This window comes from Pezoporus wallicus, unplaced genomic scaffold (assembly GCF_028554395.1).
Source record: "Pezoporus wallicus isolate ANWC-B61680 ecotype Strahan unplaced genomic scaffold, APGP_CSIRO_Pwel_v1 contig_14159, whole genome shotgun sequence".
Taxonomy (NCBI): domain Eukaryota; kingdom Metazoa; phylum Chordata; class Aves; order Psittaciformes; family Psittacidae; genus Pezoporus; species Pezoporus wallicus.
The window spans coordinates 430,467-457,915 of NW_026642380.1; the positions used below are offsets into that span (position 1 = coordinate 430,467).

At 41.1% G+C, this 27,449-nt stretch overlaps 1 protein-coding gene across 7 annotated transcripts; it reads left to right on the forward strand.

Annotated features, from left to right (window-relative positions):
* Positions 1-1,397: 1,397 nt before the first annotated feature.
* ZC3H12B (zinc finger CCCH-type containing 12B) lies at positions 1,398-27,449 on the forward strand. 7 transcript variants are annotated; one of them, XM_057429638.1, is made up of 7 exons: positions 1,398-1,605; positions 20,606-21,378; positions 23,624-23,763; positions 24,482-24,716; positions 24,807-24,913; positions 25,482-25,548; positions 26,208-26,430. In XM_057429638.1, the coding sequence occupies exons 2-7, from the start codon at positions 20,768-20,770 to the stop codon at positions 26,290-26,292; spliced, it is 1,245 nt and encodes a 414-aa protein (XP_057285621.1). In that variant the 5' UTR covers positions 1,398-1,605; positions 20,606-20,767; the 3' UTR covers positions 26,293-26,430. The 7 variants fall into 7 exon arrangements, with proteins under 7 accessions (XP_057285621.1, XP_057285622.1, XP_057285617.1 ...); XM_057429639.1 differs by having other exon boundaries at positions 26,211-26,430; XM_057429634.1 differs by having other exon boundaries at positions 1,398-1,640; positions 25,482-27,449.

The following is a 27,449-nucleotide window of genomic DNA, read 5'->3' on the forward strand; positions in this document are numbered from 1 at the left end:
GGACCAGTGCATTTGCAGCTTTCTGCTCATTTTCCCCTGATAATAACAGCCTTACTCATCTTCAAAAATGCTTTCAATTCCTAGTGAAGTAAATGGGAATTTGGAACGAATGCAGGCTCCAGTATCAGACCCTCATTTATTTAAAAAATTGGATGATTTAGTAGCAGAAAATATTAGTTTTCATTAAGCATGGATTGGCAGGTTTGTTCCCCCCCTTCCCCCCTTTGGTTTAGCTGTGTTCTCCAATCCACTCTTTACTATTCTCTTGCTCTCTGTGGCAATCTGTTTTCTAGTGCTCTTCTCCCTGTGCTGCCTTTGAAGTACTGTGAATCTTCTTTGCTGTTTGTATCCTCTCAACTCTCCCTGGTTTTGGCAATGTAGCATCCTTTTGTCTCCCCATGATTGGAGAATACAGTCCTTTATTGCTGCTTCTGCTACTGCTGCTGAATTTCTCAGTGTTTTATCAGTGTAACTTTCAGCCAACAAAGCGATAGGACAAGAAGAAACAGCCTCAAGCTGTGCCAGGGGAGGTTTATCGGACATTAGGAACAATTTCTTCACCGAGAGGGTGATCAGGTATGGAACAGGCTGCTCAGGGCAGTGCTGGGGTCTCCGTCCCTGCAAGTGTTCACACACTGTGTAGATGAGGCCCTCAGTGCCATGGCAGTGGTGGCCTTGGCGGTGCTGGGGTAAAGGTTTGACCTGATGATCTTAAACATGTTTTCCAACTTGGTTGATTCTGTGTACTGCTGGATGAGGTACAAGTTGCCATGAGCAGAATGGGCAGCGATGCTGTCAGATGTAATCATCCAGAAACGGATGAGTCAAAATGGTGCATCCCAAGATGTGAAAGTTCCTTTACATTCCTGATTTTTTACAATGAAAAGGGATTCTTTCTCTATGCTATTGTGGTTTTGTGCCTTCAACCTCTACTCAAGTCACACTTGCAAGGTTTTTTCCTACAACTGGACCACCCCAGTTGCACTGGCTCACTGCATATTTTCAGGGAAAGCTGACACCGGTTTCAGGAAGCTTTGGGAGCGCAGTTACCAGCAGCACTGAAATCGATAGGGGATCTGCAGAGCATCTGCTCCGCACAACGTTGTGCAAAGCCGAACGCATTCGCAGGGTGTTTGTGTTACTCCTTCACTACGTGCAGTGTGGAAGAGCACCGGGGATGGGGGGGGGGGACGGGACGCGCGGCCGCCGCGCTGCGCGTGCGCCGCCGCCTCGGGAGCGCGCAGGGCGCCGCGAGCAGCCCGGCGCCTGCAGCAGCGGGGGCTGCGCGCGGTTGCTAGGCAACGGCGCCCGGGCAGCGGCGCTGGCCCGGCTGAGGCGCAGGCAGCGATGAGGTGGAGGCAGCGGCCCCCGGGCTGCCGCCGCTGACTGAGCCGCCCCCCCCCCCATCCCGTCCCGTCCCGCCCTGGCTCTTGCTCCTCCGCCCCGCTGCTCTCCCCTCGCTCCGGCCTGCACTTCCCCCTCCATGCGGCGGGAGCGGCCGGAGTGGGGCCCGTGCCGCGGCCGCGCCGAGCCGCGCCGTCCCTCGCTTCTCCGCCGCCATATCCCGCAGGGAGCCGCGGGCGGTGTCTGCAGCGACAGCAGCGGGTGAGGCCCCGGCTGGGAAGGGTGGGGGGGAAAGGGTAGGTGGTGAGGGAGGGCGGGGGGCGATGGGGGAGCCCCCTCCTCCTCCTCCTCCTCCTCCTCCTCCTCCTCCTCCCCGGCGGCACGGCTGAGGCGCTGTGCGTGCTGCGGGAGGCCGCCAGCGCGCCCCCTGCCGCTCCGCCGGGCGCTCTCCGGGCCTGGCCGCAGTCGAAGCGCGGCCTCCTGCCGTCGCCCGGCCCCTCGCTGAGCCGCCGCCGCCTCTCCCGGCCCCGGGAGTGCCCCGGCTTCCCTGCGCGCACGGGGAGGGGCGGCTGCTCGGCCTGGTGGCCACTTGCCCGCGGCGTGGCCTCTGTCCTTGGCGCTCTGAGGCCCGCCCTGCCTGGGTGAGAGGGCACCGGGGCCTTCGCGGGGACCTGCCTGCGGGAGCTGGCTGCGGTGGCTGCACGGTTGAGGTGGTCTAGCCGGCTGGGTACGGAGCGGGGAATTCGGCTGGTTTCATTTAGCAGCTGTGAGTGCCAAGGAGCGGTTGCGAAAGCTGCGTTAGCACGCTGTCTGAGAAGGTGTGCGGTGTCAGCATGAGAAGGGTAGCAAGGTATTAACGAAAGGTGGTGAAATAAGGCAGTTGTGGAGGGTACTGATGGTCGCTGCTTGTATCCTTCCGTTTTGCCTTACAGTGCAAAAGTGACCGAGGAACTGGTCACTGACTGCAGTATACATGAGGTTGAGATACTTTTTTTAATCACTTATTTTTAAAATGCTATTTTTCACAGCTGTCTGCTTTTCAAATTGTCATTTCAGCCTTTGGGGTATGTATTTCAGGAGAGCTGTGTGTTTCCTGTGCAAGTTAGCAAACAGTAAAATCAAATTGGTAGCTATATTGTGTCGTCTTGATCTAAATTAAATTGGGTTTATTGAGATACATGTGATACTTTACCTTTTTTCATCTTGGAATGTGTTTCCGTGATCAGCATCTATTGTCATAAATGTGAAGCAGGAATAGAAAGAGAATTAAAACGCTGGTCATTTATGAATTCCTGTTACGCCTGTCAGTAGTTCTGAGTGCCTGTGAGTGTGCAGCATTCCACATCCATCTGATTTCTTATGCTTGGTATATTTGTTTATTGAAATGGATGTAATATCAGGTAGTCATTTTTGTATACGAGGTATCCTTTGCTGGTGAGAGAGATCTTTTGATTGTCAGGTGTTATAAATGGACCGCGGTATGTAGAACTGAAAGGTGTGTTTCACAAGCGTAGCTAACGTCACTTATAAAATTATCTTTGCTTTTTGCTGGGAAAATGGGTTAGTGGGCATGTCAAGGTCATCCTCAAATTTAGAGCAGTTTGACTGCTGTTGGAATATGTCTTGTCTTCTTCACTGTCATGTTTTCCATCTGTCGATCTTGTGGCTGTTGACGTTTTCTGGACTTGTGATCCATTTGTTTTCTAAAATGTGATCTAGTGCTCAGCAAGTTTATTAGAAGCCATCTGTAAAGCTTCCTGAGACAATTGCATGGGAGTGACCTCTTTAAGATGTATTTAAAAAAGGAAAATCCAGCAGCATTCAAACTCGCTATTCAGAAAGAATGGAAGCAAAAAGTGTTAAGAGGGTGAAGAGATGCCAATGGAATTTTATATACAGATGAACTAGTAGGAAGGTAAATTCTTACTGTCAGCTGCTGGGGATGAGGTAAGTTCTGGCTTTCTGTTGCTTAGTCCTTATGGATGCCTTTTCCAGTGCAAATTACTCCATTGTAGACATATACTGGTTTTGACTTTCCTACAGTTTGCAACTGATTTTGTTAGACACTTACAATTCTACTATAGATCTGTGAATAGTAGAAAGAAACCAAATTGCTTCTGTCACTCTCACTCTGTTACTGTTTATTTCAAGAGCATTGGAGCTTTTGGGAATAGGGAAGGCAGTGGATGAGTTCAGGATGGAAGTAAGGTTTTGAAAGGTGAAGAAATGTAATTTATCAACTCAGAAGAAGCTTCCAGATGTTGCCACATTGTAAATTAGTTTGATATATTGATTTGTCTATCTCAAAATGTAAATATATATATATGGCTATAATGCTATCTAGACCTCACACATCCCTAAGAATACTATCCTCTTTTGATCATGGAATCTGCAAGACATAAAAGGCCTTGAAAAGCCATGTGTACATGGCTGGACAAATATATATTTATATATATTATATATAGAAACTTACATTTTTGGTGAGTTCATTGTAAAAGGGTTGTTGTTTTTTTTTTTCCCTAGGCATTATAGATGAAAAGCATGTTTGAATAAAAATACTGGTATTTAAAAACTATTTACATTTGTTACTATTTGGTTTTTATTTCCTGTGATTTGTCCCCTTTTGTTTATAAGCTGTAGTGGATACAATATATTCATGCTAACATGGATGATTCATCTGGAAGTCAGAATACCACAACCACTTTCTGAAGCCATGATATGTAGCATTGTGTTTGATACATTTCAAATGTAGGAACCATTTGAAAGTGCAGAGCTAAGCAGTAGAGCACCTCCTGAAATGGTCTTACTGTTCTGAGATGAACAATTTACTAATGAGATTGGCCATAAGGAGAACTCTTCATCAGCAATTTTGTTTCAAATCTGTACGTTCTTTCTGTATTGAAAGCAGAGTGTTTTAAAGGTAGCTGTTGTATTTCATTTTCTTACATGAGTTATTTTTGACATTGTTTGGTAGCAAAGCAAGTTGAATCACCATGTCAAAATAAAACCCAGGCTTTGCATGGCTTGTGGTGTGCCTCTTCTACAGTTTCATTAGGATCTCATGGTGCAGTGTAACTAAAGCCTTTTACAAGTCCTGCCATAGGCCAAGGTGCTTGTTGGTTCCATAATTGAAATAGAAGAGTTCTTTTTCCACATGCAGTCCACTGGAAAGAGTTGCCTCATCACGATTAGTGTCTGTACTGATTATGGAAGTCTACTTCTATTCCAGTTGTCTGGAGAGGAGTGCTGTAACTGATTATTAACCTTAGGCTAAAGCCAAGTTTAGACTATTAATTATTGTTAGTAGGGACATCCACAAGAAATTTAACATACACGCTCATGTAATGAGCCCACAGACACCTCAGCCAGATCACATAAAGTCAAAGCTAAACTAAACCCCACAAGAGATTACCCTCTGTACTCCCCCTCCCCCTTTTTAAGATAAAACACTAATTTCAGACTCTTTGCCAAGTCTTTTCTGATTTCTAGATTGTCCAGATTTAAAAAACTAATAAAAACCACCCCCTAAACCAAAAGAACCCACCACACAAAACCCCCTCTCTCGGGCCTAATCCATACATGGATCTCTCTTTAGAAGGAGAGAGATGCAGTTGCTGGAGTGTAGGGATTTGCAGCTTTCATTTTTGAAAGCAAAGCAGTAGGCTTTTTCTCTTGTCTTCTTGAAGATGAGTTTCCAGCTTCTTCACCTTGGAAATGTGTAGTGTTATCATGCTAAGAATGAAAGAATCTTAGAATAAAAGAATAATCAGTTTGGATTGGACTCCAGGAGTTCATCCAGTGCAACACTGTGCTCAGAGCAGACCTAATTAGCGATAGGCTGACTTTGGTTCTGCAGAGCGAAGTAACAGGTGTGAAAATCTAATCACAAGATGCCTTTGAGCTTCTCTTGCTGCTTGCCACAAAGGTGCTGTTTGATACTTCCCAAGCGAGGTGTCTCTCTGCTTGTCACTTTTTTAGCAGCTTGTGAAGTGGTTGTTTCAGTTTATCAGAAGGCATCTGTCTTACCAACTGAGGACATCCTGCCTCTTGGTGGTGGCAGAGCATGTGAGGGTCCACCCAGTGTGTTGAGACCTTTTCAAACATGAATACCCTTCATTTTTCAGGTTTCTCAAAGATTGCTTCTGAATGAGATTTTTGGCTTAAAGGAACATTTGGTTTAGTCTATCAAAGTAGTATTCTAAATATTCAATTGCAAAATTAGAATGAGTGTAAATTGATAAGATGCATCACATCTTTGCTTAGCTGCAAACACAACTCTGGTTTTTTTTTTTCCTTCCCAGAGCATTAATGAGTCATTTAGATCTGCAGAGTAGGTTGTACCAAATGGCCTTCTATCAGAATGTGCATTAGGAGAACCGGTGCACTACTTTGGTTTCAGATCTGAACACATGATCTCGGTCTATAAGGAACTGCTAACAAGTGATCTTTTTATGTAATGTTGTCAGCTGAAGTGTAAATGTTGCCTTGATAGGGACAGCAGACTTTGAGTAGCAATAATGCCAGCTGAAACTGCTTAAGATTATTAGAGAAGGTTGGTGGAAAGAACTACTGTATTACTGTGAGAGCACCTTCTTTTGAATGCATGTTTACTGTCTACTTTTTTCTCCTCTCCCTCTCCCTCTGCTTCTCTCTTTTATTTTCTGGGCTTAGGAAGTACAGTTGAGCACCTGATGTGACAGAAATATTCCATTTCCTTCCCTTCAGAAGTCTGGCCTCTTCTTTGTACTTGTTTGCTCAGCACTACCTGTTAGGTGAAGCAATCTGTTAACTGCAGAGGCAAATCATAGACATAAAGAGACAGCTGAAATGCCACTTCCTGTGTTTATAATTCCAACTGTGTCCATTCTGTCCCTTAGAATTTGTACTTATGAATGTTGCAAATGAATTAAGTTTGAGGTAAGATGCTCAGATTCTGTACTACCTTTGTGTTTCTCTTCAGTTTGCACTTGATTTGAAGTTGACTACTTCACAAGCCATTTCAAGCCCTCTATTTATGACGTGCTAGACATACCATGCCTTTATGTATAGTCTAATACTGATAGCAGTGATTATCTGAAGTATTTACTGAAATACATTTAAAATACCTCAAACATGGAGGTGATATTGGAGCTTCTTGGTACAAGTTTTCAGTTTAGCAAAACTCCACAATGTGTTAAGAACAAGATGAAGATGCATATCCTCTTACCAGGGCTTCTGTTCTAGGATATTGTTATTCTAGTATATGTTTTTAATTGAATGTTGTAGTCATCACAGAATCCCAAGGGTTGGAAGGGACCTCAAAAGATCATCTAGTCCAACCCCCCTGCAACCTAACCACACCCTTTCTAATGCACCCTAGGATGCCATTGGCCTTCTTGGCCACAGGGGCACATTGCTGGCTCATGGTCATCCTCCTATCCACCAGGACCCCCAGGTCCCTTTCCCCTTCACTGCTGTCCAGCAGGTCAGCCCCCAACCTGTACTGGTACATGGGGTTGTTCTTCCCCAGATGCAGGACTCTAGACTTGCCCTTGTTGAATTTCATCAAGTTCCTCTCCGCCCAACTCTCCAGCCTGTCCAGGTCTCACTGACTGGCAACACAGCCCTCTGCCATGTCAGCCACTCCTCCCAGTTTAGTATCATCAGCGAACTTGCTGAGGGTACACTCAGTTCCCTCATCCAGGTCGTTGATGAAAATATTAAACAGCACTGGTCCCAGCACCAACCCCTGAGGGACTGCACTAGTCACAGACCTCTAGCTAGATTCTGCCCCATTAACCACAAATCTCTGCCTTCTTCCTTCCAACCAGTTCTTGATCCACCTCACTACCTGATCATCAAGCCCACACTTCCTTAGCTTATCTATGAGGATGCTGTGATGCTGTGGGAGACAGTATCAAATGCCTTACTGAAATCAAGAAAAAACACATTTTCACCAGAGCAAGGGATTCATCACATCTTTGCAGAGCAAAGAATACATTGTTTTATTTAATGTTCCAAATCTGCTTTGACTTTAGTGTTTAATAGGTTTTATTTGGATCTTCAGAAGTGGCCATGGTTTCTGGAACTTCCAGCTAATCAAAATGCTTTTATTCATTTCCCTGTTGTCTGTTAACAGGTTCATGTTGTTTTTTTTTTTTCTGGCATTTTCTGAAATGGTCTCTAAATTAGTTTCTGAATCCTTCAGGAAAGGTTAGCCATGGAAAAGCACCACAGATGTTCAGTCAACTTGTCAGCCAGTGTTTGTGTGTTGATACTACAGTTTGAGGAGAGTTAGAAAAATGAGGTTCTGAGCATCTTCTTGGAGGTCTTATTTCTGAGGGAGCAAAGTACTTTTCTGTTTAGTGTCTTACTTGTGGGCAGATTGAGCACAATAGCACAGTAAGTCAATCTCATTTCCACTAAGCTGAACAACGGAGATTCAGTTGAGGTCAACCAAGAACGTATCTGTAACTCTGTGACCTGCTGGGACTCTCTGGCAGATCTGGGAAGATTTTTGGGTTTGTTTTTTAAGTCTCGGTCACTGGATTTGTAGTATTTAATCTGATTTTGCTCAAATAAAAAAAGACCATTAAAAGGCAGAGCTGTGCTCTTTAACTGTCAGTCTTGGAAATAAGTAGTGGCTTTTTGATGTAATTCAGCTGAATGTCTTGTAATTGCTGAATGACACCGTGGCTTTCTGATGTCTTGGTCCCTGGTCCAGCCAAACACCAACCACTTGAAATGGAAAGTGAGAAACTGCGGTCCTTAGGGGGTAGCAGCACAATTACTTTTTGCTCAGCAATGCTTGAATAAGATATTTTTGTCAACCGTAAGGGTTCATTCTTGCCTTTGTGTTGCAAGATGTTCTTCCCCTTTGCACAGGGGCAGTTATTTTTTGGAGATGCACTGGAAACCTGATCAGTGTTTAAAAACAAGCATTTTGCCCCTAACTCCCCCTTCAAAAACTCCCCACCCAGTTCTTTTCCAGCTGGCATACATGAGCCCGTCAGCCTCTTCATAATGTAGGAAGTCATGGACAAGTAAGTCCCTGGCTTAGGGGTTTTGGCTAAGATTCCGTGGCAAAATTGCATGAATATAGGTGTGCTACCTGCAGAGAGTCTCATCAGATTTGAAAATGAATGATCTGCCAGCTCAGTGGCTTACCTTGTATCATTGCCCTGAATTGCCATAGCTTTCACAGAGCAGGCATCCTTTGTTTTAAACTGAGTCAGTTGTGGGAAAGGGTTTTCAGGGACAGTGGGCAAGAAGTTGGTGAGGAAGAACAAGTGTGTGACTTAAGCTGTAGAGCATTTGGAAGAACTTTACTTTTCTAAATTGGTCTGTGAAATGTATCAAGTGACACATTGAAAGATTCACAAGGTACGTGTATATATATATGGGCATATCTATCTCTGTGTGTATGGTAGGGTTTTCTTCTTAACACTGCTCTGCGTAGACCGGACACATGTAGGCACGAAAAGATTCAGAAGATCAGAAAGGTAAAGCTTAGTGGTATTTCTAAAGTTCTTGCTAGTTCTATATATTCTGGTGTGTGGATTCCTCAAATTCAGTCCTCTGCACAGCCGAACCTCTTCTGCCATTACAAGTGTCCCCTAAGCATTTTAGTAAGAAAGAATATCCCCTTCAGGGTTGGATGGTGGTGCTGGTTACATTCATCTGAAGTGGTGAATCAACAATGAAGATCTTCCCTTGCTCTTCGCCTCCGTAGCAGAAGTGTGCTAAGTCACATTCCTTACTCTTCTACTGCAAAGGTGGTTAAAGGAGGGAGACAGATGCAGAAACAGGAATGACAATTCTGTTTTTCTTTTATAATACTGCACCTGAATTGACTCAGAAAGGAGGCAGCTTCTAAGTAAAAGTTATGATAGTCATAACCAGCAGGCTGGTTTTCAATTGTGGCTTCAATATTAATTTTAAGGACAAGGTATTACCAGCCAGCACTTTAGACTTACTCTATACCAGTGTTGTATTTCAGAGAAATACAATAAGTAGAAAAAGTAAAATCTTTTTCTTGATGTTGTTCTGAGTTTGGCTTGATAGAAGACTCCACAATATCAGGCCTTCGATTAGTGTAAACTTGAGGTTTCTCTGTTCATCAAAATGACAGTGTTGAAACTTCCCATTAGGATGTTGAGACTGACATTGCATAGTGAGGTAAGAAAAAAAAACATTAAACTGAGTCAGAATGCTGTCATTTATATGGCTTTAGTTATCAAGGGATTAAAAACTCTGATGTGCCATTTTAATGCTTCTGTTAAAAGTGCTGTGTGACTTAGTGCATGCTCTGGGAATACCGATTATACATGTCTCTAAAAGTATAAAGGAGCTGCAGATCTGTGCTTGGGTCTTTGGTTTAGGCCATCTCTACTACAGCAGAGATGCGTTGGTTTAATTTATAGATTCAAAAGTACAAAAAATATTTGAACATGTGTTCATTTTAAGTTAAAATAAGAATATTCCTTTTAAATAGGAAGATTCTTTGCTCCTCTGACCTGCCTTTATCTTGGCTAAAGCCTGATACACTCGTTTTCCTTCACCGGCTGGCTTGTATGTATTTGGAACTTTTTATGGAAGCTGTATCAGAGGATGCTGTACATCTGGCAATGGTTTGATGTTTATATGAGTGTTGTTTGCTAAGTACAAAAGCTCTTAGAACAATCTTAATGAAACTATTTACAGTTTGAAAGGGAAAAAAGGGGCAGAGTTCTTTATTCCCGGTCCTGCTGGGTAAATTCAGAGTGCTTGGTCATATCATCTTGTTGACACGATGGAGAGATGCACTTGAAATTGTGACTACAGATTATAAAGGTTGTATTTTTGCAAAAGTATCACATTTGGAGTTGCTTTAATTTCAAAATGGCCAACTTAAATAGAATTGTCTACAAAGCCCATTTTCTCCTGTATTCAGATGGTCCTGCAACACCTGACACTGTCAATGCAAATGAAATATAGAGCTACCACATGTGTCATGCTAGCATGTAATTCATTCTAAGGATCAGAAACCAAATGGTGAAAGTGATTAATACCTGTTGAATTACCACATATGTATTATTATGGTATACATGTATAAACTGTAATGGATTCCTGTTATCTCTGTCTAAAGTCATGATAAATATGGAAATCAAGTGGTTCGAGGTATATAAACACAGAGGCAAAACGCTACAAATCACCAGCCCTTTTTATTGAGGACAAAAGATAATTGCACATCACGTCACGCAGCGCAGCTCTGCTCTTTGAATCCATTCTGAAATACCCAAATGTTAATTTTGGAATATTTGCTGCTTTTCTTCAGTTGTGAATCTGTCCCAGCAGATGTGTGTGACCTGAGTGTATAATTAGAATGAGAAAAGCTACCATTTTTATTTGTGACTCATAGGCTTTGTCAGCTTTAAGAGCTTCTTTCCCAGTAGATAAAATAGCTTACTAGCCCAGAAAATATTCAAAGCAGCAAGCAGGAGTGTGTAATCTCTTCACTGCTCCTAAAATGAGAATACAGTGAGAAGGCTGTGGCTTCAGTGCCATGAAAACACCGATTTTCAGTTGTGTTACTTTCTTCATGAGTAGAAATGTTTCAAAGTAAAGGGCTAAGCCAAAGAAAGCCCAGTGTCATCGGTGCACCTTGAGATGCTCTTTGTCTGTGCGCTCTGACATAACTCCTGCCTGCTAAATTCTGCTTTGTCACATTCCTGAAGACTTTTGCAGTTCATTTCGGGGTTTTGGGGGGGTTGTGTGTGTGTGCTGCAGGCCCAAGTGGTGATGTCTTTAAAATGGAAATCAATTGTATGTTGGAGTTTTTAAAGGGCATGGAAACGTGCTCAGAGAACGAATGCATCTTTAGTGTAACCACTAGTCTGTGCTGTAGCACACTGCAGTGTTGGAGTTCTGTTGGATGTAGTATCTCTGAATACTGAATCATTTTTCAAAAGACTTCTCTTTCTCTTGGTCGCTGCTCGTATTGTTTCCATGGTTTTAGTCTCTTAATTTACTGTAATCAGTATGTGTGTTACCAGGAAGGTGTCAGCTTTTGTGTTCGTAGGCTTATACACTGTCTACACTGAAATCACATGGCGTAGCTGTGGTAGATCTGTAGTATGCCAGCCTTACCTGTTTGATTGTGAAGATGATAGAATGGGTTTCATTCATTCATGTATTGTAGAACAAGTAACCCAGTATCATGCGAGGTTTACACGGTACACGGTTGCTCTTAGTGCCTGAGCTGGCTATGTGAAAGTGATTTTGGCTGGGTGTCTTTGTGTACTTCACTCAGCTGCTGCTGATGTAGAAATAGCCACAGTAGTCAAAGACTTGGCTGTTGTTTAGAATAGCCCTCTTCCAGAAAGATGCCTCTTCCTGTATAACAGGAAAGAATCTATACAAAGGAACATGCTACTAATAAGTTAGTGGAATGAAGAGATGTAAGATAGTAGGACATTAAGATTCACACTGAAGACAAGGAGGGAATAACTTGATTTTTATAATAAAAAACTATGCCACCTTTTTTTTTAATTCTTGTTAAGATGTTTATTTGACAGTTTAAGAAATACCAAAGGAGAAATCTGCACTATTTATTCCTCACTCTGCATATGGAACTCCCCCAAATGTTAGTATTTCATGTATCAGTGTTCAGTTAGATAACAGTCCTCCCCCTCCTTAAAATACGTACTATGGGATCACTGTCGTATGTATTTATTATCCAGGTGAGAGACATTTGAGAAAATAGTTGTGGTTTGGTTGATGTTTTCCCTTTTTAGTTTTGTGGTTTAGCATCTGCAATGAATGGCAGAACACAAATAAAGCTGCTTGACAGTTGGTGAAAAGTGATTAAAAGAGTTAGTTAATGAAATATTTTTAATGTAAAAGTTGTTCCTCGTAACAGATGGGTGCACTGTAGAATTGCCCCTTTGAAGGGTATGGCTCAGAGCACACTGAGGTGGTGGAAGGGGAGTGTCATAAGGGACCGAAACAAGTTCTTCAGTCTGTTCTCTCACCCTGTCTTCTCTGACTGTGTTGGGCCATCTGGAAGGAACTGGCTTTGAATAGAGTATTTCTAGCACCAGCTCTTTCATAGTCATTATCATTTGAATAGTAATTGTTAAGTAATTCCCAAATAATTTTCATTGCCATTAAAGCATTTTTTCATTGAGCAGACATTTTCCTTCAATTTTAATACCAGCAAAATTAAATAGATGCTTTCAGTTTGGTCCTTTATGAACAAAATACAGCTGATTTTGCCTCACACATTTCTCTGAATCACATTATCAATTCTACTAGTCAGTCGTGACTGTGCCGAAAGAGGTGTTCAGTAAGAAAACTTGGTTGCTTAGCAATGAACATCGTGAGAATTAAAATTTAAAGCCCCGGTATGTGTATTTCTGAGTTATAAGATCTTCACATCAGAAATTGGTAGTGGTTTTCTTTTCTCTCCGTATGTGTGTGTTCATATTCGTGTGTCTTTGGAGAGAATGTAACTCATACTAAACAAACTGCAGTTTGAGCCACACGGTGTTATTGTTTCTGATCTGTGAGATGAGCTTTTATTCCAGCTTTGAGAAGATTTTGAGGCACACTCACTTCTCATTTCACAATTATCAGTAAAATCGAGTGTTACTAAAATGATTTATGTTTTTAATGGTCTGGTTTTGCTTGTAAGTGGATTTCTTTGTTTCTTCCCTCCTGTGATAACTCCTTAACTCATCTGTACCAACCAAAGAAGTGGAATAACAAGACAAAGCAGTTGAAAATGATCCACAAGGATAGGTTTGTAAACTGATTGTTAGTGCTCTTTTCCAGTAACTTTTTTTTCTGTGCCCATAAGAGCAAAGTGAGCATAAAGGCAATGAGATAATAGTGAATTCTCAATGAATCACCTATTGTTTCCAGAAATAGAGCTCAAGATATCATTATCCTAAGACTGCCTGAAAGCTGTCAATTTATTCTACATGATGCATGAATTGCTTGCACTAGATTAAATGTAGTCCATAGCTCGCTCCTGTACTATTCAGTCTGATTCTGCCCTGATAAAGGTATACTGTGTTTGCAGGCTAACTTCATATGCAGAGGTGAGATTGTCACTTTGTCTCTTCACTTTATTCTCCTCCTCATCCTTCTGTAAAGGGTGCCAGAGTCTCATCAGGTTTTTTTCAGGCTTTATTCTATACCATGTGACTGTGGAGTTAATTCAAATGGCTTGATCTGTTTGCTTGCTTCACAGATTTCTCATCTACAGATCTTATCTCCTTTTGCTTGAACTTCTGGCTAACTAAGAATTTTAGTTCACCCTGAATATTCAGCTTTTAGTTCCAGAAGGATGCCTCTTCCTGTCTTACAGGGAAGGATCTATACAGAGGAGCATGCTGATGATTGATAAGTTAGTGAAATGAAGAGACATAAGATACTAAGGCATTAAAATGCACGCTGAAGCCATGAAAACTGCTGAAATGCTGCTTTCATTTCTCCTGGATATGTGAGTCCAAAATCTGGGAATCATCCCAGACTTGGCTTCTTCTTAGCCTTACGCAGTCAGACTCTCTGAGGTTTCTCAATGTTATGGCCTGGGAGATGGCTGAGATTGAGTCTTCTGTTTCTATTAATCCACCAAAGCATTTATCCAGTCTTTCACTTCATACTGAGATCCTTTCCTAACAGGTTATTTTGACGTGTGTGTTTCCACACATGCATATTAAACACAATTTCTTTTCACTTGTCCCTTTAAGATCTCTCAATAAAACCCTTCAGTGTGCTTAGAAGACTTCTAAAAGGTGTTTCAGTGGACTGAAACAATACAGAAATGTTTTGTCTGGTCTTGTTGATATTCCAGTTATCACTTGTTTAATTCCGATGTCATCATCTAAGTATTGTATTTGCTCCTGGGCAGGGACTGTATAGTTAGAATAGAATAGGAACCGATTGAGGTGTTTAGGTACAGTTGTACTAGCACTGCTTGATAACGTAAATCAGAAATTCTTCATTATTGTCAGTATTCTGCAAGATGATGTGATTGAAATTCTGAGAAGTGGAAAAACAAACTCTGCCATTGCAGATTTGAAGTTTTTTAGACTGAATGCCAGCGAGTTGAGCGCACCCCTATATTGCTGCAGAGGGGAAGTTTTCTCAGGGATGTGATACCAGTTGTGACTGTTTTTACATGAATCAAAGAATCACGAGCTTTGTCACCTAAAGTGGGAAGGAGGAAGATTCATAGCCAGGAGTTGTTTTCATATGGATATGGAACATGTGAACTGTGAAGTTCTTTTCTTTAAAAATGATGGTTTTGCATATACTTTCTTTTACACTGTGTGTATGCAGATGATGCATATTGCACACAAGGTATCACTCTAAAGTTCTGTTATCTTTACTCCATCTTATTGTAGAAAAATTCAGTGGTGACTTGTCTGATTAAAAAAATCGTGTGGGACCTGATGGTGGTGTTAGAAAAGAAGTTGAATATTTCTGCCTTTAGCTATTTCCTTTACAAAACATGGAAGTTTGCAGGTTTAAGTGCACCACGTGTGCTTTGTACAGTTACTAGTAACAAAGATAGGCTGGAGTGAGGCAACTGAGGAGTTGGCTATCAAAGGCACAGCATGTCCAGGCCAACAGCAGAGAGCAGGGCTGATGGGCACAGCTTTGGCCAGCAGTGAGTCCATCTTGGAGCCTGCTGAGTTGGCTTTATTCAACATGGGGGCAACTCCTGGTCTCTTCTCACAGAAGTCACCCCTGCAGCCCCCCTGGTACCAAACTCTTGCCACGTAACCCCAATATGTATGTATGTATCTATATAGGCATATATTTCCCACTAACAGACCTTCATCTTCACCAGCCGGAGAGGGGAGCAAGATGAGGCCATTGGTACTGCTTGTGTTTGTGTGGGTGCTGATTGCTGCTATCTGTGTGGCTGGCCATGTGTGTGTTGGATACGTGTGTGTAACCTGGGATTACTTGCTCACCTTGCTAATGGCTGGAACTGGGGGATGCAGCTGCTTGGGGTTTCCTGAACAGAAACCATAGCTATTTGTTACAGCATATGGCATGTATTTGACAAGGAATATTTATGACTCTATGAGCAGCATGGAAAGCAGAAAACAGTATATATAGACTGAACTGTTCAGGGCTGCGAAGAAAGGAGGGAGATACCACAGTGCTGGTTTTGTAGCTGAAGGCAGTGTCACAGGTCTGATTTCCAATCTGGAGGGTGTGAGGAAGGGTTGTTGTTATTTCTTGCTGTTAGATATTTTGTTTTGGTGCTCCTGACCCAGGAACGGGGAGAAATCCTACAATATCCCAAGGCGGTGAATGCAGTGGCACAGTTAAGCTGCACAGATGGAGTGACTGGCTGAGGGTGAAGAGGCTTTGGTGAAGCTGACTTGACTCCTAGGAGCTCTCTGGACAGGAGTGTGCAGGGCTGTAGAGATGGGCTCTGAACACTGCCTGTGCCTCATTTTCTGTCAACACAGCAGTTGATTCTAAAACAGGTTATCAAACTATTGACAAAACCTCTTTGGCTTTGTGTGCTGCTGGGTGTTTAAAGAAATGGGGAAAAACTACTTACTTTCCCATGAGTTACAGTGTTAGGTACAGACAGGACCTTTTGGTTTTTAGCACTTCCCTCACAAGCTCACAGATGGATCTGAAGAGGAACTTCTTACAAACCACTGTGTTTTGGTTTGTAACTAACTTGAAGATAACTAGAGATTTATTTCTTTTTTTAGCAGATTTTTAATTCCCATCTCATGTATTTGAGAGCTAATGGTGAACACGATGTCACAGACCAAATATTTTCCACTGCTAAGCAAGAGAGGGATGAGACAGCTAAAATTTCCCGCTTAGTGGCTTTCAACCAAAGCCTGACATGAACGAAGGAAAAGGCAAGAAACTCCCAAGATGAGTCACAGAAGTGGGTGTTTCCACAGAATGAGATTTCAGGACAGAGCCACCGATCTAGCACTAGTGAACAAAGAATAGTAAACCCAGCTCAGGACTGGCAGAGAGGAGTCCTACATACACAGCACTGCTTCCTACCATGGATTGTAGCTGAGCTGCTTTCTTCCTGTGACAGACGTGAGTATGCAGTGGCAGTGAAAGAAATTGTTCCTAGAATTATACTTTGTTTATATTTAAATTGGTTTTTGAATTCAGGATTATTGAGATGTGACTCTGATCTTTAACTGCCTGCTTAAAATAAGATCTTACTTTCAGGGAAGGGTAGATGAAGTTTAGGATGAATTGCTTGTATGATGTTAAATAGCAGAAGACTAGAGCTGTGTATGTGGAATTGGGACAATGCAACAGAACGGTGAAATCAGTTTATATGCAGATAAAATACATTATTATGGAGCTAAGAAAGAGGGGGGGAAATGATGAGCAAAACATGTATAGTTGTCATTAACAACAAGAAGAGGTTGAAAAATCTAAATGTGGGAGTGATAGTGACAGTTTTACCCAGATTATTACTGTAAAAATAATCATAGTCTCTCTGAGTGAGAACAGTTGATTTAATTTCCAGTTGGGAAGGAACATATTTTGCTTGTAGTTTAAATTAACATTGAAGTGTTTATAAGAGAACATAAGCCTGGTAAAAGTGAGTCTTATTGCAGGTATTGTAAAGTGTTCCTTAGTTGCAGTGTTTTGTAAGCTGGGGTGCACTGTGTTGATAACCTGCATTTTTAATCTTCTTTTAGAATAATTCTTTATATCCTTTGTTTTAGTTTTGGCAATACAGGGTTATATGTGAGACTGAATGAAAACCCAGTCCAGATTAAGCCAATTGATAAATACACCTATTTTGGCAAGTACTTGGGTTGTAAATATACTGCTTTTACTACTATGTGAGAGAAAATCACCTGAAATGAAAACAGAGTACTGCAACAATAATGGTATCTAAGTATTTAGAGGGATACTCTTTGAATGCTTAATACTAAAGACCAGGAAATATCCAGCTGAAACCTAATTGATCAACATTGGAATTTCCGTTCAAGTGCAAGGAAACTGTGGGTTTATTCCATATTTCACTAAGGACTTAGAATATGGTTCTTCATTAAAAAAAAAGTGTTGGTTGACTCAAAACTTGGCCTTTTAGAGTTTTTTTAATATATGTGCTTAGCGTTTTCTTTAATGAGCTTGATTTCCTAAGGACACCAGCAGCCCTCTCTGCATGCGTGTGCGTGTCTGCATGTATGTGCATCACAAAAAGAGCATGGACCAGTGAGAGTCACTGCATTTGGGATTGCTTGGAGTGATTTTGAGACCATTAATAGTTACTGGTCAAGCTGGCCACCTTTGCTATGTACTTCTTGTTTCCTTAAGAACCACCCAGTTGTAGCTGGAAATCCTGCTGCTCATCAGGAGTAATTTTCACTCACACTGTGCTTCACATGACATGAGAACTAGGACTAGATTTTAGAATATTCTGGGTTTTTTTTTGTTCTAAACCTTTTTTTTTCCCCACTGTACAGTTACGGATGGGAGTAATTCACTCTCGGCCACTCTTAAGGAGTCACAAGTAAATCAATCAGAATATGGAAGATCTTTATCCCCAAAGCAAACAAAGCACGCAAATAAATCAGAATGAAATCTAAGGTATTTACCTAAAATTGCTCATCTGTAAACATACATATTCTTAAAATACCTACCTTTAATTGGTAGGTACTTTCCAGTGTCACTGGAAACACTGTGTTGAAGTTCATTGTATTCTGGATGTATATCTACCATCTCCACCAGTGTGTACATTCGTAACAGCCAGATGAGATGTGTACCTAAAGAATATAAATTAGAGTGCAGTCTTACAGAATGTTACCATTTGGCCTGTTTCAGGTCATTATAGATTTCCTTACATTTATGTATTACTGTGTAAATGTTGCACAGATTAATAATCTTTGCTTCACTTTGGGACAGTTTTGGGTTTAGTTGGTTGGTTGGTGGATTTTTTGGAGGGGTGTTTATACTCTTACGAATCCCTCATAGGCAACAGAAAACCACCATTTAATGCAGGGAAATGGTCAAGGAAGAAGACTCTCAGAGATGAGTGGTATATTAAGGGCTGTGGTTTTCAGCATCTTATTGTCTGAAAACTAAAGGATGGGAAACCTCAGAATGAATAATCTTTGACTTATAAACACACTGGTGGTTTGTTCAGTTTTCTTTTGTGGCTTATAATGCTTTGGAAAATCTCTTAACTGTTTGTTCAGAAGAAAAAAAAAATCAGTTTTTCATTTTGAAGATACTTTGAATATTTGAGATTTTGGGTTTATGTTTATTATATTTATTTTACATCACTAATATTCATTAATATATGGATGCATTTCAGCATTTCCATTATTATTCGCTTAATTTCAGTATCTGTTTAGCTTTGTTTTGCGGAAAAAAAATTAAAGTTGTATTTAAGGAGGAAAAAGCCAATCAATGATAAGATTACCAATGTCAGAGTTGCTTTTCTTCCCCCTACACTAGACCCAACTTTCCCCTCCGGACAGATTCTGATACTTGTTTCTAGTCCCTGGCTTGGTATTTGCTGTACATCAAGGGAGCTGCACTGCTGTACATTAAGGGAATAGGTCTCTTATTTGCTGTTTTGGTAGGTCACAGTAATTAGATAAGAGCCATTGTGGTCTGCTGGGGAGACAGGAGTCAGGCTTTTATAAAGCTTTTGAATACAGTGTACTTGATAATGTTCTGTGTATAAATAATTCATGTACTTGCTTGAGTGCTTGTGCTCTTGAGGAAAATTTTGTCTTCTTTTAATGCTTGCTTATAGCCTGAAGGAGTGGAAGACGTGAGAAGAGAGTCAAAAGGCACATGGAAGAGATACAGATTTATTCTTAGTTACACGAGTGACCAGTAACCCCAAACAATGTGTTATACTTTCAGTTCTTTTGACTTCTTTTTGTGTGCATGAGGAGCTTATTAGGAAAGGACATCTTCGCTCAATCTCTGTTCCAGTGCCAAAGTTGTGCCTGGTTTGTGTCATAAAAATTCTCATAGGAATCCTGGGAAAGAGCTTTTCATGCATCCACAGCTCACATCTCCAGCTGTTGTCAGACCACAGAGTCACTGGCTATACTGTTAAAAGCAAAGGTATATTGTAAAACTGGTATCAATACCAGGTCTTTCTTCTGTGGTTACTATTTAAATCCAGTATCATGCTTGCCATGCCTCTTTGGAAGACATCTTTGCTGACAGGAGCCTCTGCAGTAAGTGTAGCTTTACAACTGAGCTCTTTCAGAAGTTTGGTACCTTTTCATTTTTCTGCCTTTCAGTCTTTCTTCTCTGTGCCTGTTGTTACATCTAAAAGAGCTGACTTGAACAGAAACAAGTTTTATCAAAATGAGACAAGCATTCAAAGGGATGGTTTCTGCAAGACTATTCCATCATTCTCTTTTGTTACTCACAAGTGGGACTTGCAGCTTTCTCAAAGTAGACCTCTAGCTGATTGCTTCAGTAATCAAGGTTCTCCACTTACATGCAGTTATATCTAGTCTTACTTTACCATTTCCTCTAAAACTGCTGTGGGTGCAATTCCTCTTAAAAACTGTTTTTCCAGGGCTCCATGACATCAGTTCAGCCCTTCCCAGGTCACTTGAATCTTCTCGTTTGTCAAACCTCTCGCTAGAATTCCCTGAACAATATTTCTTCTGGTATAACACAAAAATAATGAGTGTCTGTCCTGACTTTCTGACAGAATGCAGAAATATCCATCCATGATTTTGGAATTTTCAGTGAGTAGGTACAGTAAACAGCACATGATGATCGACATGTAGAACCTTTGTGCATCTCTTCAGTGACCTGGACAGTCTAGCAGCCAGCTTGTAATAAACTGAAGTTGTTTCTGACAGTAACCCCGTCCTGAAAGAGGCTGAAATGGTTTGTGTTGTATCTTATGCACCCTGGAACTTCACACAGTTGTTCCTCTAGTAGACAGGCTGTTCTGCAGTACAAGGCTGGAAAGAGGTTTCTGCTGAAAGTAGTGGGTCACTCTTTTCTGCTTTATTACCTTTAAATATTACTGAGTTACTCCAGTAATTCCAGATGTAGTGTGTGGGAAGTGTCATTTTTGTACATAGAGTAACAAGGGGAAGAAAAGAGTTTAATTTGTGATTAAAGAGACAACATAATTATATGCTTTATTCTGATCAGTGTGTTACCCAGTAATGTGAATGACTGGGGGCCTCTGCTGCCTTGTAATCCAGGTCATTGTAGTTGAGGATTTCCCAGAATCCTCAGAATTAGGCAGAAGCTAATATTTTTGTTCTTTTCCTTTTTTAAGGACCTTCATGTTGGTGTTGTTTATGCCAGAACACAGTAAGCAAGGCACATTAACTCCAGCCTCGTGTCCACCTTTAATTGGCCAACACAATGCAATTGAATATAAATTCCAGGTGGCTTTGGAAATGAAAGAGAACTGAGCTCTGGCTGGAAGCTGAACGTGATGACGGCCTGGTCTATGGTGGGGAAGCTGAAAATGGAGAAGAGGCACTCCAGAGGAGACAGAAATGTGGAACAAGATGCTGGGGAATGCAGTGCTGAATCTGAGGAATGGACGAGCTCAGAAAGTGAACCTGAGCAACCGTACTTCAGAAGCAGCTGTAGCAATACTCAGTGGAGAGAAAAGGAGGTTTCCACTAAACCACATCGGCCACTCTGTCGCTCCCCTTGCTTGGATCGCCCAAGTTTTTCACAGAGCAGTATCACACAAGACTTGAAGCTAGATGAATGCAAAACAAATTTGGACAAGGAATACCAAGCTAAAATGGATTTTGCTTTAAAGCTTGGGTACGCAGGAGATCAGATCCAGGCTGTACTGAATAAACTGGGAGCAGATGCGCTCATCAATGATGTTCTGGCAGAGCTTGTGAGACTTGGCAACAAAAGTGAATCAGAGGGACAAAGCAGTGCCAGCAGTACCGCCAGTACTCTGGTGCCAAGAGGCCCTTGCCCAAAGGAAATAGCAAGCCCTGAACTGTCACTTGAAGATGAAGTTGTGGATAACAGCGATAACTTGAGGCCAATTGTCATTGATGGAAGCAATGTGGCTATGAGGTAGGTCTCCCTGTCACAACATTTGAGAAGAATAAATCACTAAAATATGTATGAGAAAAGTCAGTATTGATGGCAAAGTCATTTTAAGTCATGTAGTATATTTACACTGATAATCCATCCTTTTTATCAACTCTTTAGTCCAGGGTTTTAATTACGTTGTTACACCTTTATGTGCACCTTTATTCCAATTCCCTTCACCCCCTTTTCGGACCAAGTTCTCCTCTCAAACCTTTTTGTTCTACCAATCCAGCTGTAGTGTGCTTCGGTGTGCATGGTTTAATCTTTTTGAAGTCCTTGAGTATTTATTTAATGTCCAAAGGCAACCTATTAGGGGAGGAAAACTTGGTTCTTTGTAAAATGCCATGCCATGTATGCTGATGATATGCAGTTGACTTCAGGGTATTTTTGCTCCTGCTGATTAAGCCTGCTCAGAATGCAAAGCAGTTCAGCTGTGTCAGTACAGGGATATGCATGATCTAATTGTGCTGACTCACACAGCTGTGGCACTTGTAATTTCAGACTTGTGCACATGTGCATTTTGGTCAACCCTTAATTCAAGAGGTATTTGTCCCATGCCGCTTCCAAGCATGTCTGTAGAGTTCAGCCATTTGTTTATCACTGAGAAAGGATGATTTTCTATGAGAGAGTTCTTTAAACACTCTGGTGATCAGCGATACCAAGATTTCTTGCAGTAGTGTTTGCACACGAGATTTCCTTTAGTATCAGCTTTCTGCTCTGAATTTGTCATCTGAATTATCTTCTATTATCTTTTTTTTAATGTATTAAGAAAGTTCAGATTTAATACATTTCTTAATACTTTGAGTGAATTAAGTACTCTCAAATTTGAAATATATTACCCCCCCCCCAAATCCTATAAGAATATTTTATATACAGGATTTTTCAGTGCCAAGTTGTGCTACATTTATCCAGAAGATGTTTCTGTAAGGCAGCATCACCAATACTGCACTTAACATTTTCTCTGGGCCTGTTGACTTTGCAGTCTCTGCAGTGCTTGAGCTCCTCCTGAGCCTAATGTGGCAGGAGCTGGAGAGAAGTGTTTGTACCCTTACTATTGCAGAGCTTCAGTCTGATGCCTGATTTATGGAATCATAGAATACCTCAAGTTGGAAGGAAGCCATAGGGTTATCGAGCCCAACTCATAACAAGATGCAGAAGCATTTGAAAATCAAAAAAGATATTAAATTCTGCAAGGTCTGAAATGTACAAAAATCTGAAGAAAAATGCTTTAGAAACACTGTGGCTTCTGTATTCATTATTTACATTGCAAGAATCTGGACTAGGCTGGTGACCCATAGTGATGCAGCTAGTATTACATCTGTCTGCCTTTGGTCTGTTTCAGCGTTACTTTATATAACACTGAGGCCAGAAGAGCACACATCTTGCTATGGGCCAGTCGTCTGTGATGTTGCTCTATAGTAATAATGCAATTAAAATTCTGAAAGATAATCCATAGGATAATGATAAAAATACAGATTTCTTAACGATGCAGCATCTGCTCTACAGAGTGAGAACTGCAAAAGTTACACACTTCTCATGCTTAAAAATACTGCAGTTACTGATGATGCAAATGGAGACTGAATATGATTCATAGATAATACTGTCCTTAGTTCCTATCAAAACTCTAATACTTGTTATTTCATTTGCAGAAACTTCTTAGGCCATTTACAAAATTCAAGCCCTGTGTTTGAATTGTGCTCTGTGTTTCAGAAAACAGATTTTTGATGGGCTCAAACAACTTTTGAGTTCTTTCTTTCCCTTAAAAAGTCCTAACAAAAAATACAGAGCCTTTACTATTAAGGAAACATTTTATTTTGATCCGGATGTTTAAAAGCACCTGTGACCCATGGTAGCCAGCTTTGTCAGTTCATTCCTTTTTTGTTACTGATAACTTTCTATGGTAGTATTTAAGGCAAGCTCAGTTTGTTGGGGAAAGTGGTATTTTTCATTGAATAAGTGAAAATTCTTCAAGTTTGGTTTGGTTTTGCTTTTGAGATAGTGAAATTATCCATTTCTAGAGTTTAAAGTAGCAGGGCTGCTGTAATTTGATGGCTGAATATCTCTGGGCAGTTCTTTTTCCAGTTCTTTAAGCTGGTTGAATACAAAGGTTTAGCTCTCTTTACAGTCTTCATTTCCCGTATACCCTTGTATCTCAGGTAACAGCAAACCCCCAAACCAAATCTACCTTTTGTCCTTACTATTTCTAAAACTTTTGCATGCTCTTCAGCCATGGGAATAAAGAAGGCTTTTCCTGTCGGGGGATTCAACTAGCTGTGGATTGGTTTCTGGAGAAAGGGCATAAAGATATCACTGTGTTTGTACCTGCATGGAGGAAAGAACAGTCTCGACCTGATGCACCAATTACAGGTAATAGATCAAGGTTTTCTTTGACCCCTTGGTTAAGAAAAAAAAAGTATTGCATTAAGACATAACCATGTTCTGTTTGTGATGGGTACTGGGCCAATGGGTACCGGTGATGGGGATACACACTGAGCTGTGGATGTGATGTTGCACTCAACTATTCATTTGAAAACACAACAGTTTCACTGGTGAGGAAACAGGCATTTAAGTGTCTGCATTTGTAACCAGTGCTGGTTTTTTGTAGCATTACTGGATCATTTCAACACTTTTGAGAAGTAGTCAGAATTTTCCCATTAGCAAAACCATTGTTAAACATATAGGAACAGATTCTTAGTTGCTGGGTGAGTATATAAGTAATATCAGGCCATTCTTGAACACTGAAAAGGCAGCATGTGTTTTGACCCATAGAAAGTACTTAAAATGTACTCTAGGCTAACAAGATGGCTACTATCATACAGTAATAACCGAGTTCTTGATGTGTTCAGGAAGATTAAGTAAAGGTTGTTTACAGAGGAGTGGCGTGGTTCTGAAGCTTAAATATTGAATATTTAGCCAGTGCTTTCAAATATAACTTCACACCTAGGTATTTCTTAATGACAGTGGGGGCTGGGTATGAACATAATAACAAAATACATTGTGAGAAAAGAGGGAGGAAGTTTCACATTTCAGAGGCTGCATTTCTTGAAAACATTTTTGAAGTTGCTCAACTTGAATTATGTTACAGAGCAAGAAATCCTACGTAAATTGGAGAAAGAGAAAATTCTTGTTTTCACCCCATCTCGAAGAGTTCAGGGAAGAAGAGTGGTTTGTTATGATGACCGATTCATAGTGAAGCTTGCTTTCGACTCGGATGGTATCATCGTATCCAATGACAACTATCGGGATCTTCAGAATGAAAAACCAGAATGGAAGAAGTTCATAGAGGAGCGGCTGCTGATGTATTCTTTTGTGAACGACAAGTAAGGGGTTTTTCTACAGAAGTAAGGGAATTTGCAAGTTCAGAATCCTCAGTAGAAACTGAAATTCACATTTCATTTCTTTCCCCTTAGGTTTATGCCTCCTGATGATCCTTTAGGACGCCATGGTCCAAGCCTTGAAAATTTCTTAAGGAAAAGGCCAGTTATTCCTGAGCATAAGAAACAACCGTGTCCTTACGGTAAGTGCCCAAGTCAGGTTGATTTGTTGTATTCAAAGGTAGGTGAAGCAAGCAATTAATTAGCATCTTGTCATACTGGAACAATAAAAAAAGTGCCATTTTTAATGTTGCCATCCAAGTACTATATCCATTTTTACACCCTTCATACACATATGAGTAAAACCAGTGTAGCAGAAAATGAAGGATTACCAGATATGCCTTGTGGATAATGCAGCTTTTTGCCATTTTCTTCTGGTTTATATGCAAGAAAGAGATTCAGAACTGTACAAATTGTGTTAGAGCTGGTTTGTTTTATATAGCATGGAGTATTGATGTCAGTATTGAAATCGTGAGCCAGGAGGAAGGAAAAGTAATGTGTCTTTCCCTTGATGCAGTGATATACATGGATACAGGCAGCAGAACCTGTGACTGCCTGGATATATTTTATATATATATATAATTATTCCTTAGGGGGTTAATGTAGAAATATTAGTACTGAGAAGTGGTGAAAGATATAAAGAAAAAAGATAGCAGCTGGTGATACTGATTGGGTTTTGGTTTATTTAACTTGAACCCACTTTTTTTTCAGGTAAAAAGTGCACCTATGGGCACAAATGTAAATATTACCACCCAGAACGGGCAAACCAGCCTCAAAGGTCAGTAGCGGATGAGCTTCGAATAAGTGCCAAATTATCTGCTGTGAAAACTATGAGTGAGGGAGCCTTGGCCAAATGTGGCACAGGGCCATCCAGCTCCAAAGGAGAAATCAGTTCTGAAGTGAAACGCATTGCCCCAAAACGTCAGTCAGATCCAAGCATTAGATCAGTAGCTGTGGAGCCTGAGGAAAAGTTATCAATAGCCCGGAAGTCTGAGGCCAGCTCTGTCCCGTCTCTGGTTTCTGCATTAAGTGTACCAACGCTCCCTCCACCAAAAAGCCATGCAGCTGGTGCATTAAATACTCGCTCTGCAAGCAGCCCGGTGCCAGGTTCCTCACAGTTCATGCATCAGAAATCCTCACTGGAACATATGTCCAGTGTGCAATATCCTCCTATACTAGTCACCAATAGCCATGGCACCTCAGTTAGCTATACTGACCAGTATCCCAAATATGAATCATTGGGGGACCATGGCTATTATTCCTTACTCAGTGATTTCTCCAACTTGAGCATAAGTAGTATCCGTAACACAGATTATTACGGGGCTGATATGGACCAGGGGATGTATTCTAGAAACTCAAGCCCCTGTCCTGACAGTTGCTTAAGCCATACAAGTAATGATTCTTATTCCTCTTACAATGACTTGTATCTGGGTGTAGCAGATGCCAGTTCAGAAGACAATGTGAAGATCCACAGACTGCCATCGCAAAATCGTCTTCAGCCTTTTTCCCATGGTTACCATGAAGCCTTAAGTAGAGCTCAGAGTTACGGAAGTGAAGAGCCTAAGCAATCCCTTCGCAAACAGTCAGTTTCCCACTTAGGCCTCCATGCCCAGCATCCAGTTGTTGGAGCACGGTCCAGTTGTCCAGGAGAATACCCTGTGCCTCAAAACATTCATCCATCAACTGCACAACCAAGCCGTGCCTTGGTCATGACAAGAATGGACAGTATTTCTGACTCACGGCTTTATGAAAGTAACCCTACGAGGCAGAGACGACCACCTCTCTGTCGAGAGCAGCATGCTAGCTGGGATCCATTACCGTGTGCATCAGACTCTTACACTTACCACTCCTATCCACTGAGTAACAACCTCATGCAGCCATGTTACGAACCTGTAATGGTAAGAAGCATGCCTGAGAAGATGGAGCAGCTCTGGAGGAATCCCTGGATTGGGATATGTGGGGAACCACGGGAACCGCATATCATTCCAGAACATCAGTATCAAACATACAAGAACCTCTGCAATATTTTCCCTCCAAGCATTGTCCTTTCTGTGATGGAAAAGAATCCCCACATGACAGATGCACAACAGCTGGCAGCTATGATTGTTGCCAAATTAAGAACAGGGCGTTAAAGCATTACAGCCTCTTTTGGATAGATGAAACTACGCAGCATTAGGACCTGGAGGAGAACGTAAATGAAGAAGGAAGGGGCCAATCTGTTGTAAATATTTTCTACTAAGATAGTATAAAATTCTGTACACAGTAGCAATCATATATATGCTGAGGCACTATATAAGAGTTTGATTGTATTGTAAATTTTAAGGTTTTAAATATAGGGATTTTTAATAGTATTTTATAGGAAATGCATACCTTGCTGCATGGATAGCTCATTAAGAACTACAATGTCACGTTCAGTGTCTCAAAGCTGTTACTACAAAATTATTGTTAGCAATTATATTGCATGTATTCGTGTACACTTTCAATTTACTTATAAATACCTAATCGGCCTTTAAAAGTAAGCTCTGTACACACCCAGATGACTTCTAGGGTTTCAGCTTTGCCATCTGACACTGCCCACTGGCATAGGAAATATTGAAGGAAAAGTAAACTTGACGGAAATTAAAATCCTCACTTTGTAAAAGGAAAAACTGATTCCAGCTTTTGGCACTTCAATTTCAA

What these genes read in the sequence shown, in the direction of transcription:
- ZC3H12B (XM_057429634.1), top strand. Translation starts at nt 20,768, where the DNA reads ATGACGGCCTGGTCTATGGTGGGGAAGCTGAAAATGGAGAAGAGGCAC. An exon ending in GGAAGCAATGTGGCTATGAG is followed by an intron (nt 21,379 to 23,623) that starts GTAGGTCTCCCT and finishes CATGCTCTTCAG; the next exon opens with CCATGGGAATAAAGAAGGCT. An exon ending in ACCTGATGCACCAATTACAG is followed by an intron (nt 23,764 to 24,481) that starts GTAATAGATCAA and finishes ATTATGTTACAG; the next exon opens with AGCAAGAAATCCTACGTAAA.